Genomic DNA, 19,084 nt, shown 5'->3' on the forward strand with positions numbered 1-19,084 from the left:
CAGGAAGAATGGACACTTAGCTTTATGGAAGATACCTACCCTGAAGAGTGAGTCTTAGTATCTTATCACCTTGCTCAGTTTTTTATATGTAATAGGTATTCAGTATCAGAGAGGGGTAAATCATTAACTATGAATTCTCTGCCCAGAAACCATTGTGTTTCTCCTATTGCCTTTTTTTTTTCTTCTTCTCCTGCGTTAATTTAAGTGAAAGAATTTTGTTTTCAGAAACTTTTCACTTTAACTTTTCTCTCTGGATCTATCTCTTGGTATAGTTCCTAATTGGGTCCCTTAAATAAGATGGGAATTATCCTTAGGTTTCTCTGACTTTATCAATAGAAATCAGCAAAAGAAAAAAAAAAAAGTCTGACCCCAATCCTGACCCTGACTTGTCCCATGGCCCAGCAACTGCTTCTGGCTTTGCTGTTTGGATAACCTCTGGGTGTCTTTCCACCCCCACAGATCAAGTTGGAGCTCCCAAACAAATATTTGTCCCGATTTTGAGCACAGTTAGAGAGCTTCCTTCTCTTTCTCCTTTTTTTTTTTTGACAGGAACTGTGAGCCTCTGTTGTTCCTTTGAACTTGATTCAGGACGAAGCAGTAGAATTCTCTCCAGGCCATCTGCTCTGGAGAGCTTGGCAAAGCAGTCCGGCAAAATGAAAGGACTCACGTGCTTTCTCATCTGGTTATTTCTTTTGGAAACACAAGCCTTTGAGATCCCCATAAATGGACTTCCTGAAGTAAGTACATCTAGAGGACTCCTTGCTGCTGTTCTGAAAGTAAATCATTGCAATTGCTATTCAATGACCTTGCTCTGTGTAGAAAGGAAACTTGTAGAACAATCATCAGAGTACACACATTTATCATGATAATTACTAGAATATGTATTTACCTCTTAAAGCATTAGCAGGTTTTGCATGAGAAATGAGTCAAGTTCAGTGGTCGGGCATCATTGTGTAGCAGTTATAGAGCAGAGCCGGTTGCTCCCTATCTAAAAAGGGCAAAAGATTGCTATGAAAATTCAACATCATGTATAAGCTACCTGCCACAGTGCATGGACTACCAAGTGTTAACAATTATTAGCTAATACTATTAAGAAATGTCATTATCACTGATTTCCCTAGGAGTCATTATCAAAGCACCATTGCTTTTTATACTAAGTGAACTATGATTTTTGTGTAAGGACTCTTTAAACTTTCCTATTAAAAGGGAATATGGAAAGTGAGCTGGCAAAGTGCAGGAATAATTCCCATGGAATTCAAGGTCTTCACTTGGGACCCTTGGTCATCTCATGTAAGGAAAGTCTTGAACTGAATCTTTCTGAAATTCATGTAGGAGCTACTGTTATGCCAGAAAAGCAAAATGTGTTATGGGACTATCCTAGCAAATGCAGAAGTCTTGCTTGAAGAAGAATTCAATAGCGTATTTGCAGGGGGAGAGAATTGCTCTGCTTAGAAATCATTACATTTTCTAACACTTTGAAAACCATTAAATGTGTTAGCAATCTCTAACTGAAGTCAAGACACCCAAATGCATTTGTGATTTTTCAGTCATTTCTAAAATTGGCTTTCCTTTCCTACCTACATTTTTAACTCAGGAAGATGAATTGATCACATCTGTCTAGCCCACCATGCTAAGGCCCCCAGGTCTACCCAAATACTCCCCCATGTACCCACCTAATCACTGGGTCACTTTGGCCACTACATGTCTGTCCCATCATCTCCACACAACAAATTTACAGATGTTAATTTCCTTTTACTGACCTCTGAGACTAAACAAGCAAACAAAATAGATTAGAAAAAAAAATTATGGTATAAAATAATGAGATGGTCCAGAGGCAGAGGAAAAGGAATATGAAATAATATTATGACTGCTCCAGCTGCCTCTATTGCTCTAGATATTTTTAGTAGAAATAAACATCCTGAATTCTTTTTTAAGTTTGCAGAATATGGTGATCTGGTGGAACTGGCTCCAGGAAAATTTCAATTTGTGCCAGAGAAACGGAGGTATCAGGTACAGTAAGCTTTACTTCCAAAGGGAAAATAGGAGAAAGAGCTCATGGGTGGAGAGGTGAAACAGGTATGATGGTGCCTCTTGCTAGATTTTTCTCAAGATCTCACTTCTTAGTGAGTTTAGTGGTTTTGCACCTAGGTGGAAACACTGTCAAGGTTAAATAAAGTGAGACCTCCATATAGCTCTCCAGTGGCTGCCAGTCATAATGGTCCCCTTAGTTCCCTAAAGGATACATGGCTATGAATTTTCTTCAAAATTAAAGATTCTGGAATGATCTTATTGCCTTATAAGAAATGCCTCTTAGGAAGGACTTTCTTAATCCAGTGGTGACACTTCTCACTGTGACCACACATTCTCCTTCCTCTGGTCACTCTGCCATGGGAAGCTGCTCAGAGAGCACCATGGAAGGAGAAATATCATGCTGGAGGTAGCCTAGATAAAATCCTCTAATTAATGGGGGTGAGCTCAGCAATGCTGGGAAGGGTTTGGCTTTTCCCACACAGAGCCCACTGCTAAGAAAGGAGGTCTTTATGGAAGCAGCACTAAGCTGACTGATGACTTAGTTTGTGTGGGTATCAATGTTTAATGTTTCTAAAATCCAGGTTTTTTATGGATCAATAATATTAAAACCCAATCAGCTAGACTTCATTTAGCCATGGGGGAGAAAATGTAATCATCAAACTTTCCATTCAAAAAATCTGAAAGAAAGCAATTGTTGACCTCACCGTGTCATATAGCACCTGCTAAAGCCTGGGTTCAACCCAAGTCAGGCAAGCTGAGCTTATATCCAAAACTTGTCTTATTTTTTAACCCATCAGGTATTAAATTTCCACCCATCAATCCTAAGCCATTCGCCTTTCAAAGGCAAGGTGATTTCCATGACACAGGACGGTTACTCATGGGGAGAACCCCCTAGCTCTCAACTTCTGTTGAGAGCACAGAAGTTTCCAGGTGCCAGTCACTGTGTTTGGCTCCAGGGCTAATCATGGAGGAAGTACATCAAAGTCCCTGCTGGTATGTAGCTTAGTTTAAAAGGAGACAGAGCCTAGGAAACTGACCCCTCAAGTGAAATGGATAAGACATGGATGTTTTGAGTGTAGGAAAGCGCTCCTTGTAAAACACTTAGCTGACCTCATTGGGGGGTGGGGGGGGCGAGGTCAGAGAATTTCAAAGGAAATTCTGCCAAAGCTGAGATGGGAAAGATGGGTAGGACATACTATGGAGGTGGGGGGGGCATTGCAGATGGAGGGGGCCTGGCAGCAAGAGTGTTTATGACAGTGGGAACAGAGTGTCCAGAACTCCATGGCAGAATGGAGCACCCCAATCACCACTCAATTGAAGAAAAAGCAAACCAGACAGAGTAAAGAAAATCTATGCTGCCCAGGATAAGTCTGGCTGGACATTTTCACTTAAAAATATTCATTTTAGCATTAGGTCACAGAGGGGTGTGCCCGCAACCAAAAATGGCAGAGAAACTTGTTCAGAGAAACTCACCAGTGGGAAAAGAGTTTCCGAGAATATTTGAGATTCATGTCTCAGCTCTAATGAATGAACTACAGCTTAGTACTGAAGAGAAATAAAAATGTTTTTGATGGGGAGACCCGTTTTGCCCTTGAGATAATAAATGCCATGCAGTTGAAGGATGATTGTCTAACTTCCTTCCACAGAGAAGCCTTTCTGGAGAATCCGGAGAAGTGATGGTAAGTTTTTCTTTGATTTTGTTATAAGTTGATGTGTGAATGATTTTCCTGTTAACCATTACCTGGAAATCAAGCCAGGTGTCTCCTTGGTCTTTGTCACTGAGAGTATTGACCTGAATTTTGAAATACCCCTTTGCCCAATTCTGTTTGTAAATCTTTCCAAAATTCTGCATTAGAGAGTCCCGTATTTGTAGACAGGACAGTTGCCACCAAGGAATGAAAGTGTTCTTTATTTTCTAAAGTTTCACCAAAAACATAAGTTTCATCCTACCATATGCATTTATTGCTACTTAACAGTTTTGATTTAAAACATGACATCTGACAGCTTTGGACAATAAAAGAGTGGCTATGGGAAGGAACTCTTAGACATGAAATGGCCCAGTTCCCTGAGACAGTCAAAGTAGACCTCCGAGTGGCCAGAAAATGCCCAAAGTTTACATTGTGCTTCCTGCTCTGAGCTCACAGAAACTATGGGAAGACCACGTTGAAGGGGGAAGAAAAGCAAGGAAATTAGTCTGGATTTTATCTTAGCTTGAGATGAACTGGGTGTTAACTAGTTACAGGGTTTAATCTTGGACAATAAAGGTTGGGGGTCGAGACCTAGATCTGAAATAAATAACTCGTCTTGGAGTAAAAAGCAAAATATAATGTGTCACATACTGGCCATGTCCTTGCCAAGGTTGCATTGACATACAGTGACTTTTACATCAGGGCTACCACAGATATATCCATTTATGGGTAGAAGGATGAGTATTGGACAATAATTGCATCAAAATTCCTTGTCCCGGATATTCTACTCACCACTCATACCCGACATTGTTCTCAGTTATTTATTGTTCTCAAAGTTTTATTTTGAGGGACAATATGAGAACTGACTAGGAAATTATAATAGGTGATACCAAAAAAGACATGTAGCAAGCAACATGGGGGGCTGCTGCATGAGCCCTTTACCCCACAGCACCCCTGACTATACCCCACTCTGAAGGCACAGCCAGAACCCCCTTCCAACCCCGTGATCCTGCCTCCTTTCACTAGCTGTGTTCCTGCATTTAAAGTTATTTCCTAGACTTTGTCAATCCAATTTTGCTCCCACAACCATTTTCTTACTTGGATTAAAAAAAATTCATAAACTCAGAGAGCTAAACAGCATGGGAAAATATCTCAAAACAAAGGCCAACTTCTTGTGGGATGCTCTGAGAAGTTAGGAGACTGCTTAACAGTTACGAAGTTATATATTTACGAATGCTCTAGAATTGGTCATAACAAATAAAATATACTGCTGGTCATGGCGTATACCTAGTTCCATTCAGAGTGATTTTACTATGATGCCTTCTTGACCATTTCAGGAGAATGTTGATCAAGTAACTCTTTATAGCTATAAAGTCCAGTCCACCATTACTTCTCGTATGGCCAATACCATCATTCAGAGCAAGCTGGTGAACAATTCCCCACAGCCTCAGAATGTCGTGTTTGATGTTCAGATTCCCAAAGGAGCCTTTATCTCCAACTTTACCATGTGAGTACTTCTGGGAAGAGACAGATATTGCATGGTTCAAAAGCCCTCCTAGTTAAAATGTAACTCTACTGGAGGTTTCCGCTTCCTGAGCTGTGGATCTGCTGGATGTTGAGAGTCCTTGTGGGGTGTATCTCAACAATTCGTTTCTGTCCAAAATATCAGAATTTGTGAAGGATTTGCTTTTCTTTCTAATGAATTAAAGCAAACTTCAAGTTATCACTGCGGCAATGACATCCACTTACTTGCATTTTAATATGCTTTCTTTGGAGGAGAAACACATATGGAGTTGTCCATACTTGTAGGAAACCACATATGAGTATGTGAGCCATAAATCAGTGTCATCTGCCATATGTGTCTCTATGAGGGGAAAAAAATAGTTGAGAACTGCTGATTAAATCCAATCATTTATTCGGTGCTAGAATTCCTCCATTATATCACTGACAAGTGGGTTATCTGGGCTTGACTTGACTCTTTCCTTAATGATAAACTTACCACTTCCCAAGGCAATCAACTCAATGGTTGACAGCTCTGTTATAATGATTTCTTATACTTAATTTAAATATTTTCCATTTTCTACCCAATGACTCTAAGGCTACACACATAGAATTTTTAAAAAATTCTCTACAAAATATATTTTGAAGTGCTCATGGGTGAAATGATATGCTGTCTGAGATTGGCTTCAAAATAATTGAGGTGGAAAGTGTGGGAGTATAGATGAATTAAGATTGGCAGGGTATTGATATTGGTGTAGCTGGGTGATGGTTTCATGGAGATGGATCATATATTTTCTCTCAATTTTTCATATATTTGAAAATTTCCAAAATTAAAACAATTTAAACTACACCAATATCTTTTAAAAAGGTAAGGCCAGTTACTCCCTTGGATATGACTTTCTATCCCCTCCCTGCACATTCAGATGACCAACCCCAGAGAATGCTCTCCCTGATCAGCTCCTCCTGTTCCCTCTGGAACAGACCTGCCTGTGGTCTATTTTCTCATTAAGACATTAGGTCACTTCTCATTTGCTTTGTCTTTCATAACCCAAGATTTAATCATTGATAATTGTGAATGAACAAAGGGTTCAATTAGCAAGTATTGTGGCTGTTAAAAACTGCAGATTCATGTTAATTGTATTTTCAAGAAAAAGAAAGTAGGTGGGAAAAAAAGAATTATGTGAATTGGTGCTCTTTGATGGTTGGCTTAAAAATTTACAACTTTATTTTTTTTAAGTCAGCCATCCCTAGAAAGCAATGGGAAGGGAGAAGCTTTTGGTAGTGGTATTATATGACACCATGTCTAGAAATCACATTTAAAACTATTTAAATACATTCCTATGTTTAAACCACATAATCAGAACTCACTCTAGTTATCTCTTCTGTTTCCCTTCATTCTTTTTCTTTTCTTCTTCCTCTTCTCATCCCATAAAAGACAGAATTGTGAAATGTACATTTATTTTAATCCCCTCTGACCAAGGCTGAATTTATAAGACCTTGGAAAATAGCTGTTTCACCATCACTGTTTAAAATGAGCTCATAGTAGCCAAAACACATCTTCTGCCTTTTTATCAAGGGCCTGAATGGTCTACTCTGGGAGAGAGGTCTCTTCATCTTGAAGACCTCTCAGGGTTTTGAGCTTCACTGCAACTTGGTGGAAGAGCATTGGCCTAGACTTGTGGATTCTCATCTCACTTTGGTTCTGACTGGCTGTGTGACCTTGAGTATGCTCCTTGTCACCTTGGGTGTGATTTCTCCCATCTAAAGGGGAAGACCTAGAAATGTGCTACTGGCACATGGGGCAGAAAGTTCTTTAGCTGTGTCACACATTATGGGCTGTCTGGTGTTCTTGGTCTCCCCCAATAAATGCCAGAAGCACATTCCAGTCACCATAACAATCAGAAACTTTCCCACAAATTTCTAAATGCCTCCTTGGGAAAGAACTGACCATTTAAGTGCTCTAAAATTCCTATTTGCTCCTAAAATTCTGTAATTCTACTCCTCTAACCAACCATTACTTGGCAAGAATTAGGTACTAGCCAGCTAAAAAATGGGTAGAGACAGAGACGCAAATAGAAGGCAGAGATCCCCAAGGGAAATGTTAGAGAGACAAATACAAACTTTGTGAAGAATTTGCCTGTACCTTCCTCCATCTTTTTGTAGTCTTTTCCACCCCTTGCAAGAAAGCAGCTAGCGTTGCTATAACAAAGTACCATAGACTGAGTGGACTTAAACAACAAAAACTTACTTCTCATAGTTCTAGAGACAGCAAAATCTAAGATTCAAGGCAGTGGCAGATTCCGTGTCTAGAGAAGATTCACTTCCTGATTCATAGATGGCCATCTCTTTGCTATTCTCACATGGTGGAAAAGGGCAAGAGAGCTCTTGGGGTTTTCTTTTTATGAGGGCCCTAATCCTATTCATGAGGGCTTCACTCTTAGTATCTAATGATCTCTTAAAAGACCCACTGTTTAGCACCATCTTATTGGGAGGTAGGATCAACCTATGAATTTTGATGGGACCTAAATATTCCAGTTCATTGCAAACCCCCAGGATTTCCTAATTCTTAACTCCTGGAAGAATGATCTGACGAACCAAATGTATGTTGGATAATTAGCAATTTATCAGTCACCTCTCCTAGTCACATTTGTCATTCATTCCGAAGGCACACCCAAAGAGAGAGCAATACTTCATCAGGAGGATAAAATGTGGCTATGAAAAAGTTCAAACACAAACAATAGTACATGAAGGAAAAGCTTTAGGGTGGGTGTTAGCTAGGCCCTCACAAGATAAAGGGAGTCCCACCAACAGATGACTCAAATCTCTCTCTTCTTATTTCTTATAGATACAAAATGATCATTTCCCACATTCACTAAATCAACCTTAATAAATGGATTGTTTGTTGTTTTTTAGTTTTGCTAAGACTACTACACTGATCAACCCATTGCCTCCTGTCATTTTCTAGGACTGTAGATGGCACGACGTTCACCAGTTCTATTAAGGAGAAAACTGTGGGCCGAGCTCTCTACTCACAGGCGAGAGCAAAGGGCAAGACAGCTGGACTAGTGAGGTGAGAACTGGGCCATGGTGCTTCCTCTCCCATCCCATTTCCCCAAGGCCAACCAGCCTCCAGAATGGAACCAAATTAAACAGATGGAAACTCTAAAAGTTAGATGATAAAATTACGCAGCACAATTTCTATTTCCCTGCAGGCCTCTCTTCCACCTATAAGGTTTGGGAGATCTCACTTAGGTTGGGGGATCTCACTTAGGTTGTACTTATATTGATTGTCTTATATGGATACTCTATAAATCAACACTGTTTTTTTAAAATAAATTGATTTATTTATTTTAATTAGGTATATATGACAGCAGAATGCAACACTGTCTTTTTTTTCTTTCTTAAGAGTGCAGAGAGGAACTATATACATACTATATTGGTGATCTTATTAACAAAACTTACTGGATGTACATAAGGAAAATTTTAGAATTGGTTTTAATGATTTTTTTGCCTTATGTTTACAGCATAGAGCCTTTTATAGCATCAAGAACTAAGCTTAGATTCTGGGGATATTTTTTTTCCTCTGTAGTCTTACATAAGACACTGGTTATGCCAAATCACCTCAAAAAAGCAACCTTTCAAGCAAACAGCTCCAAAGGAATCTTCAATGTATCATTCTTTACACTGCATACCTCTCTGCCACATTGTTTTTGTCTTCATTTACTCTTCTTTGTTCCTAAATGTACCTCTAGTTGAAATTCTTTCATGTCACTCATGCATTTGCTTATTCAGAGAAAAAAAAATGCATCCAGTGTCAACTCTGTACCCAGCTCTGTTAGAAGCAGCAGCAACACAAAAACAGACACTGTCAGGCTTGTGGAAGAGACAGACAAGGAGAATGGCTATCCTGTGGATAATGGGCAATGCTGATGTAGGTGGGATTCTGAGTACCAAGCATGCAATTCTGTTTGGATGGTCCAGAAAATCTTCAGACACTGATGTTACACCTGAGCCCAAACAGATACATGCAATTCAGCCAAGCAGAGAAAGGAGAGAAGAAATTTGAAGCACAGGGAACACATCCAGCTTCCCTGCAGGTTAATTAGTTCTTTGACTTCATGAATCACCTTGTCAGCTTTGCACATGGAGTACATCATCCATTCATTTATTCATCCCACATACTCGAGATTCAGCAGAGAACATAGAGTTCTCCTTCTAACCCATTCCTCAGATAAACATGGCCTCTTCCAGCATGTTCTGCCTCAAAGCTTTGCATTAGACCATGTTCGCCTTTTTCTTCCACTATCCAGTATCCCAAGCTGACTGCCTTCAGTACTTCCCTGATCCTAAATGTGTTGATTATGCATAAGTTCATCTTGTTTATTTAGTAGTTTCATTTTTAAAAGCCATTCATTGTTACAGGGAATAGTGGTCCACTCCTATAATCCTGGTGATTCAGGAGGCTGAGGCAGGAGGATTGTAAATTTGAGGCTGGCTCAGCAACTTAGCACAACCCTGTCTCAAAATAAAATGGGATGGTGTAGCTCAACGGTAGAGCACTCCCCAATACCAAAAAGAGAGAGAGAGAGGGAGAAAAAGAGAGAAAAAAAGTCATTTGTTGTTAATCCTAATATTGGAATCACCCTTGCTGGATAATTCTGCTGTTTATTCTTTAAAACCATAAACACTTCAAGATCAATGATCACATAGAACTCAATATGTACAGTGACTAAATACACAGCATGCCTTATACTGAAGGTATGTATCTGATTTGATGATGAATACCTTCAAAAATATAAGGAATCCCTAGAATAGGTCTTGAAATGCATTGTAGGAAATATTTGCTGTCTCTGGAGGCAACTAAACTTGAGTTTGAGTCTTGGAGCTACAGTTGACCAGCTGTGGGATCCTGAGTAGATTACCTATCTACATGAGCCTCACTTTTTATCATCTAAAAGAACTGCTGTGTCAGAGATGAAATATGTCAAGTTCCTGGCACAGGCGAGGGTTATTTTTTGCAGACAAAATTCACATCAGAAGTTCTAGAAGCCACAGATCGGGGAGGAGAAGAAACAGAAATGCTTGGTAGGATTAAATTTATCCAGAAGTTGCACTTTTCTCTTTCATACCTATTTCATAAGCAACTGAGCAGGTCTGATCTCCCAGGACAAGACTAGATGCCCGCTGGCTAGATTCTGGGCCTCACAGTTCAATCATGTGCGTGATGACTTATGTTGGGGGCTTCTGCATTTAGGAGCAGAGCTGTTGATATGGAGAACTTCAAAACGGAAGTAAACGTCCTCCCTGGAGTCAAGGTGCAGTTTGAACTTCATTACCAAGAAGTGAAGTGGAGGAAGCTGGGGTCCTATGAGCACAGGCTTCATCTGCAGCCTGGACGACTGGCCAAACACCTGGAGGTGAGTGGGGCTCCTGGCAAGTGCCTTCTCTTATGGTGCCTATCCCTAACTTAAACTTTTGTCACTACTCTTGTGTTTGGTGCATTTGGCTCTGCAGTGCACTGTGGTGTGCCAAAAAGATTTGAGCTTGGAATCAGCCACACCACTGCCTTATAGATTTTGAAAGCAACTCAGCTGCTTTGTAGCTGTATTAGTTTTTTAGGGTGCTGTAACAAATCACCACAAATTGTGTGGCCTGAAACAACAGAAGTGTACTCTCTCCCACTCCTGAAAGACAGGAGTCTGAGATGAAGGTGTCAGCAGAGCTACACTCCCTCTGGAGGCTCTGGGGAAATTCTGCTCCTTGCTTCTTCTGGTGTTTGCAGCTGCTAACATTTCTTGACTTGTGACCTGTGGCCATGACACTCTTAATTTCTTCCCCAAGGTCACTTCACTTTCTCCTCTGGGCATCTCAAGTCTCCTTCTTTTTCTTATAAGAACACTTGTCATTGGGTTTAGGGCTCATCAGCTAGAACAAAATCATCTCGCCTCAAGATCCTGAACTTAATTGCATCCGTAAAATCCCATTTTTCAAATAAGCCATTCACAGGTTTCGGGGGTTTGAGGTAGCATATCTTTCATGGAGGCTTCCCTGAAACCCATACCATGATCTTCATGGTCAAGTTATCCTGAGTCTCCACTCTCTCATATTGAAAAAGGCTGATAGAACATACTTGCATTTCTTACAAGTGAGATGAACTTACAAAAGTAGGTGGAAATAATTGTAAGTTAGATGAATTCATGGAAATAGGAGCTCAGTGAATGTTGTCTTCCCCTCTCACCCCAACACCATCATTTCAAGAGAGCCAGGCCTTTGGCATTGAATAATCCACTTGAACTTGACTTTGCTTTAAAAATGGAAATGCTCTTTTCTTTGCTTAATTCTCTGTGACATCATATGAACATTTTGTGTGAGAGGCAGTGACACAAGAGGAGACCTAGGAGAGTGCACAACATGTGTTTCCCCTTGACAGATGGGAAAGTGAAGCCAACAGGTTGCAAATTGCTCCTACACATAGCAGATAAAAAGCAAAGTGGTGGTGAAATTTTGATTCTAATTTGGAAATCTGCATATCTGATAAATAATATCCCCAGTTTGCTCTCAGCTCCCTATCAGGGCGAGTGACAATGACTTTGTGGGAATTCGAAGAAGATGCCTGTCCTCCAGGCAAAACAGCTGTATACCAGGGCATGTGGCTTGACATGTAGGCGCGAGGATGGCCTACCCAACTAAATGTGTGATTCTGATTATTTTTCCAGTAGGGACAATAGATGTGTGCCCATCACTTATATTCTTTTACTCAATACTAAGAATCTCATAGAAATAGTATCAGGCAGCACTTACATCTGATAAGCACCACGCCACTAATGAGGCCATTGTTGAGATTGTTGGGTTTGGAGTTTTTTGGTGTTTTTTTTTTTTTTGAACCGGGGATTGAACTCAGGGGCACTCAATCACTGAGTCACATCCCCAGCCCTATTCTGTATTCTATTTAGAGACAGAATCTCACTGAGTTGTTTAGTGCCTTGCCATTGCTGAGGCTGGCTTTGAACTTGTGATCCTCCTGCCTCAGCCTCCTGAGCCACTGGGAATAACAGGCCTGTACCACCACGCCTGGAGAGATTGTTAATAATAAAAATTATATTAACAAACAACTATGTAAATGATATAAAAACACATGCCCTCTATAATATTTGGGGGAATATATTTAGACCTCTGCTGTCATTAAATCCTCACCACAATTTATGAGAGAAATATCATTACCCTTCATTTACACATGAGGAAACGGAGATTCAGATGAATAACTTGCCTAAGGTCATAGAGCTAAGAAAAAGTTAACTGCATTCTATGCTATAAATCCCAAAATTTAAGATTTTAAATTTGGTTCCATGCAGATAATGATTCTTAAAGCATATATCAAGTAGCACATAAACATTTCTTACATTTTTGGAATTTTTATTCACTCTTAAATTTTCTATGCTCTGAGGAATTCCTCCCTTTAAAGATGAGACAGACAGGGTTTGCTATATTAGAAAGAGTTAGGCAGAGGCAAGTTGACTGATTTCTGGCCCCTACTAAGCAGGCACTAACTAGATGTGGGATCTGGGCTGTAAGTTAATTTAACTTAGAATTCTCTGGCCTTTATTTTGTCATCTGTGACATGAGAGGGTTAGACTAGACAATATTTAAGGTACTTTCCAGCTCTAACATTCTATGGTGTTGTCCATTTCCCAAGAGATTTAATCTTATCCAGCGATAAGCTAAGGAGAAAACAAAGATGACAGACCTTCTTCTTGTCTTGATTCTAGAAGAGCTTTTGCAATCACCATCAGAAGGGCCACTTAACTGGAAACGCATTTCCCTCACAGAAATCAAAGAGGATAAGATCTTTTTTTAAAAACTCTCTTGGTGTATCAAATTTGGGGAATAGTTTTATTCCAACACTTGGTTCCTTAGAGAGAGACCAATAAATACGATGCGTGATTCAGGATCACCATGGGCTGGTCCTGACCTCTCAGCAGAACCAGTTGTAGGGCCTCAGACACATACTCCCAAATGCTCAGTGGTCTAGTGGTCCTATTGGATTTTAGAGCTGTGTCTACATCAAGTGGGACACAGGCTTGCTAAGTATTTCTGCAATCCTAGGAGAAAGTCCTCCTTCCATTTCCCCATGGAGAGAGCCAGCCTTGTCCTGAGGGCTCCGTGCTCTATTATAGATAGAAACTTATGGAAGAATAAAGCAGAGGCCCCAGTTCTCTGCAACTTCCCTGGACTTTGCTCCCCCCTTTCCCCAGAGTCTCTCCATTATCTACCAGTGATGGCTACTCGGACTCTCCTGAGCCATCTGGTCCCCCTGATTCTGCTAGATGGCTCATGCCAACATGGAGAACCAGTTGATTTTTTTGGAGGCAATAAGCTAAGTTCACACTTTATTTGTAATAAGAAAGAAAATATTGAAACCGCTCACACTGTTTTCCATGACTTTAGGAAAGCAAAATTTTTTCCATATTTTTATTGGTACAGTATAGTTGTACATAATACTTGTTTGTTGTTACATGTTCTTGCATGCACACAATATAACAAAATAATTTGGGCAGTGTCACTCACCAGTATTTCCCCTCTCCTTCCTCTTGGTTCATTTCCTCTACACATCTCCCTTGGGGTTTCATCACACAACCTTTTCCTTTTTCCTCTCTAATTTCCACACATGAGAAAAATCATATGACTCTTGACCTTCTGAGCTTGACTTATTTTGCTTAACATCATGGTCTTTGGTTCCATCCATTTTCCTGCAAATGACATAATTTCATTTTTCTTTATGACTGAATAAAACTGCATTGTGTATATATACCACACTTTCTTTATCCATTCAGCCATTGTTGGAAACCTAGACAGGTTGCATAGTTTGGCTATTGTGAATTGTGCTGCTATTAACATGGGTATGCATGTATCTCTTAGTATGATGACTTTAATTCTTCAGGATAAATACCAAGGGGTGGCATAACTAAGTCATCTGATGGTTTCAATCCTAGTCTTTATCAGAGCCTCTATATTGATTTCCATAATGGTTGTACTAATTTACAATCCCCCAAACAGTGTTCCTTTTTCTTCATATCCTCTCCTGCATATATTATTATTTTTAAAATTTTTTTAGTTGTAGATAGATAAAATACCTTTATTTTATTTATTTATTTTATGCAGTGCTGAGGATTGAACCTAGGGCCTCACATGTGCTAGACAAGTGCTCAAACACTGAGCCAAAACTCCAGCCCCCAGCATTTATTATTGTTCATATTCTTGTTGGTTACCACTCTGACAGGAGAGAGAGGAAATCTCAATGTCGTTTTGATTTGCATTTCCCTGAGTAGGAAAGCATATTTTAGAAAACATTTTTTTTTTGAGAGAAAAAAGCAGACATGGTTCCAAAGTAAGGACTTCCAAAGGGAAGTAGTTCATTGCTTTTGCAAATGATTCCAAATGAGAAAGAGGTAGTAAGTAAAGCAATGTGCGTACCAGGCACTGCCTGAGGACTTCAGATCTCAATGGGTGTATATAAAAGATGGAGGCTGCTCATAAAAAAAAGAAAGAAAGAAAAGAAAAAGAAATAGAATGGTGTAACATGGGGCCTAAAGAATAATGCAGCAATGTTGATTGAAAGGTGGACTTGGGGCCAGGTGCAGTGAACACAGGTGTAATGCCAGCAACTGGGAGGCTGGGGCAGGAGCATTGGAAGTTCAAGGTCAGCCTCAGAAACTTTGCCAGACCCTGTCACAAAATAAAAAAATAAGAACTGAGGATGTATCTCAGTGGTAAGGCACCCCTAGGTTTAATCCCCAGTACTAAAAAAAAATAGATGGAGCTGGGGCTGTTAGAAGTTAAGAAGTAGTATACAATGTGTTAAGAGCTCAGGCCCAGGGTTGGAAGCCTGGTTCTGCCACTTATCAGCTGCATCATTCTGAGTCTCTGTTTCTTCATATGTAAAATAAAAAATAATAATAACTAACAATAATAATATTGATGAGAGTGCAGTAAATCAACACATGTGAAGTGGTCTGCACCATGCTTAAAATATAATAAGCATTCTGGAAATACAGCTCTGGCTATGGTTTTGTCAAGAATCACCCTTTCAAAGAAGAAGACAGAGAAGAAATCAAAAGGCCCAAGATACAGGGAAAATTGTCATTTTTAGACAAATCTATGGAGTAAGTGCAGACCAATTTAATAATAACTTTCCTTTTTCTCTGACAAAGTGAAGGTGCTATAAATAACAATAGTAGAATAGAATGAATAAAGGTAGATTGCTATGTTTTGTGTGAGTAAACCCAATACCTGAGGTTGGATACTTTATAAGCAAAGAGAGTTATTTGGGAGCTGCTGGTGTCTGGAGGCTCCAAACAACATGGTACCAGCATCCTGGCAAGGGTCCCTGGCTGCATCATGACATGTCAGGGAAACAGAAAGACAACCAGCTGTGTGCAGAGAGAGAAAGCACAGGTGTGACCTTGCTTCCTAACATCTCCTCCCAGCAACACCACAGACCAGCATGAATCCCTTCTGAGGCTCCCATCACCTAATCACCTTGCAGGAGGCCCCACCTCTTAAAGGTCCCACCACTTCAACACTGTCACACTTGGGACCAAGCTTCCAGCATGTGAACCTTGGGGGACACACTCAAACTACATCCGACTGTAGCAATGGGGAATCAGTCCTACGGGAATGAGGCATTTGAAAGCATACTGGGTTGCTAAAAAGGGGTAAAGCCTCCATATGAGATGAATCCCATCCCAGGAAACAGGGAGAACTTTCAGAAGTGATAATAGAACCAGCTTGGAAAACTTGCAGATTGCAAAAGAATCATACCATTCATTAGAAAATTTTACTTCTTGCTTAAAAATTCTTTAAAAACTTTTAAGGCTGCAATTTCTTTCTCATCTTTAGGTGGACGTGTGGATTATCGAACCTCAGGGACTTAAATTTCTTCATGTTCCTGACACATTTGAAGGCCATTTCGATGGTGTTCCAGTCTTATCTAAAGGACACCAGAAGGTAACATAACCACTGCCTGTCGCCAGCCATCTAAGTTGCCACTAGTTCCTGGGTTCCATCCTCTTCCTGTGCTCTGGAGAACAAAAAGTGGTCTGGTGTTGGGCTTAGGGCACTATGTGAAGGAACAATGAGTCTAGAGGTTTCTTTCAAGTACATCAAACAAAACTCCCAATTGTTTCATTCCATTTTGACCAGTGACTGTCCTTTTCTAGGTCTCACTTCTCTAAAATCGTCTACTTGACCAGTAGCTAAACACAGTTTTGACCTAATATATGTTGGATTTTCATGAATTAGAGCCAGAAATGCCCAGCTTAATTCTTTCTCAATGGTCAATGATAAGCAACTACAAAGAGGTCAAACTCTTCTTCTAAGAACCTTCACAAACTCTTTCCAGAGCTGGTAGCCATCTTCTCCATGGTGGATGAGGGAAATTCCGTGAAGGTCTTTTTTAAAAGGCCAGAAACCTGGCAAACAGAACTATAGTCAGGCAGACACTCCCCCTTCCCCCCCAAAGCCCTGGCTCTGTCCCTTCCACCTGTCGCAGGCCTACCGATGCTGGGTGCACTGTGGCCACTGGGCAACGCCCCTCATCTGTGTGCACAAGCAGGTGCAGCTGTCAAGCCCTCCCCTTGAAGGGGCTGGAGAAGAGACCGGGTTCTGATGTCACTGTTCCTTCCAGGCACATGTTTCCTTCAAGCCCACAGTAGCACAGCAAAGAAAATGCTCCAACTGTTCTGAGACCGCCGTGGATGGAGAGCTGGTGGTGATGTATGATGTGAACCGAGAAGAGAAGGCTGGCGAGCTCGAGGTGAGTGCAGACAGACTCCATGGGACTGCCAATCCCCAGTCAAGGAGCTCCTCGGCCCGTGGGTAGTTTCTAGCTATGAAGGCAAGTGTCGAGGCTGCAGAGAAGGGACTAAAATCTTATTTCTCTAAAATGCCATAAGCATTATCTTTTACTTAGTTTTTATTTGTTTCTTTAATCATTTAGTTATTTATTATTTGTCTTATTTTGTTTTTATGTCATTAGACTAAAGGTTCACTGCGCCTTTATTCGCCTGCTTTCTACTACTATAACAAAATACCTGAGATAATTAACTTTTAAAGAGCAAAGCATTGTTTTGGCTCATGATTTTGAAGGGTCTAGTCCATGATCAAGCAGACCCATTGCTTTTAGACCTCTGGTGGGGGGTGTGTGTGTAAGCAAACAGCAGTGTACACAGTAGAGCAAACTGTTCACCTCATGGCCAGAAAACAAAAGAGTGGAGAGGGAGGGACCAGGTTCTCACAATCCTCTTGGAGAGTACACTCTCTGTGACCTAAGGATTTCCCATATGACCCTACCTCGTAAAGGTTCACAGAAACACCCAGTAGAGCCACCTTAAGGGACAAGCCTTTAACACATGGCTGTTTGGGGATACTTCTCATATTTAAATCATAGCAGGTGCCATGCCCTAGTCCAGGAAGACTATGTTCAAGCCTCCTATAAAAATAATAGAAAATTACAAAGTGGGTATTTTGGATACCTCCCAAGACTTGCAATTAGATGATCAAAGATTATGGGGTGAGGAGGAAAGCATGATCAAAGCCCAGAGAAAGATCTGGAGCTAATTGTGAATTCTAGGGACCATATTTATCTTGAGATTCCTTGAAAATTTTCCCTTCCCCTTTTGTCACATCTTAGATGTGTGTCTCTATTTCTCTTGTGCTAAGGTAAGAACTCCTAGAGCATATAAAAAAAAGTCTGTGAGTCTCTCTCTAGTGGGAAGGTAGAGAAATATACTGGCAACCATAGCCACATACCCTGCAGCTGGGGACCATGCAACCAGATGTCAAGGGATAGAGAATTGGGCAAGACAGTCATCAGAAGACAAAGAAAGTTGGCAAGAATCTTGTTGCCTCCCACTAACTTCAAGAAAAATCCAAATTCTCTGAAGTGGCACATGAAGGTGCTCCGTGACCTGTCCTGCCGACTCTCCACCTAATTTCTTGGATTCCTGCAGCTATGGCCCTGTCTTGCTGGACCACTAATGGAGCCCCAAGTGCGTCATGCTCGGTCCATCACTGTCTGGAATTCTTCTCCCCACTTTCCACCCCAACCCAGCCCAACTCCCACAATGCAGGGCTAATTCCAGCCTCATCCCAGGTCTCAGTATACATGCCAACTCTTTGGAAAAGCCTCCCCGGTCTGAGTCTCAGAGCCCTTTACTTTCCTAGTCGTGGCACCTTACACTCTGCACTGCAAATCCTCTTCACCTGTCTACACCCTCTGCTGTCTGTGAACCCCCAAGGGCAGGTGCTCCATCTGACTCACCGTTGGTTAACAGGGCTCTGGAACAGAGGCCTGAGAGTGAAGTGTTGTAGAGTGGAACTCTGCCGAGAAGGTTTGGACCCTCCTGGGAGAAGAACAGCAGAAGGAGCAGGAGATGGATGTGCACCTGAGTCACCTCTGTTCTGGTCTTCATGAGTGCCATGCCGCCTTCTCCTGTCGCCCACTTTTCTTCTCTAGAACCTGGACCCCCCAGTGCCTACCTTCTCAATATTGGTCATGGACTGACTCACACTCATGTTCTATTTTGCAGGTGTTTAATGGATATTTTGTCCACTTCTTTGCTCCTGAGAACCTGGACCCAATTCCCAAAAACATCCTTTTTGTTATTGACGTTAGTGGCTCAATGTGGGGGATCAAGATGAAACAAGTAAGTGCCACCTTGTTCACAGTGACAGACAGAACTGCCTATCTTCTATGCTCCCCTCTTAATGCAATAGTTCACTGGCCCCTCCACTCCTTCCTTTGGGCTAAAACTCAGAAACTCTTGTTACTAAGAATCTGAGCTCTTCCCAAGGGTTTGAGATTATCA

The 19,084-nt window shown here is 41.0% G+C and overlaps 2 protein-coding genes across 4 annotated transcripts in view; one reads left to right on the plus strand and one right to left on the minus strand.

Moving 5' to 3' along the window:
- The window catches only part of Kin (Kin17 DNA and RNA binding protein), an 85,872-nt gene that overhangs the window by 11,365 nt on the left and 55,423 nt on the right, over positions 1-19,084 (minus strand). Inside the window, exon 13 of one of the 3 annotated variants that reach the window (XM_071599785.1) lies at positions 13,763-13,966. The exons of the other annotated variants lie outside the window; for them this stretch is intronic. Within the exon in view, the coding sequence (XP_071455886.1) occupies positions 13,940-13,966 (27 nt within the window). The 3' untranslated portion in view covers positions 13,763-13,939. Of the gene's footprint in view, positions 1-13,762; positions 13,967-19,084 lie in introns of those variants that run through there. 3 annotated transcript variants of the gene reach the window in all.
- Itih2 (inter-alpha-trypsin inhibitor heavy chain 2) overlaps positions 654-19,084 on the plus strand; it is a 40,781-nt gene continuing 22,350 nt past the window's right edge. Inside the window, exons 1-9 of the mRNA XM_027944855.2 lie at positions 654-737; positions 1,936-2,010; positions 3,678-3,710; positions 5,057-5,226; positions 8,185-8,289; positions 10,474-10,636; positions 16,116-16,223; positions 16,903-17,031; positions 18,806-18,922. Coding sequence (XP_027800656.1) covers positions 654-737; positions 1,936-2,010; positions 3,678-3,710; positions 5,057-5,226; positions 8,185-8,289; positions 10,474-10,636; positions 16,116-16,223; positions 16,903-17,031; positions 18,806-18,922 — 984 coding nt within the window. The remainder of the gene's footprint in view (positions 738-1,935; positions 2,011-3,677; positions 3,711-5,056; positions 5,227-8,184; positions 8,290-10,473; positions 10,637-16,115; positions 16,224-16,902; positions 17,032-18,805; positions 18,923-19,084) is intronic.

Source organism: Marmota flaviventris, chromosome 12, assembly GCF_047511675.1.
Source record: "Marmota flaviventris isolate mMarFla1 chromosome 12, mMarFla1.hap1, whole genome shotgun sequence".
In the NCBI taxonomy this organism is placed as follows: Eukaryota; Metazoa; Chordata; class Mammalia; order Rodentia; family Sciuridae; genus Marmota; species Marmota flaviventris.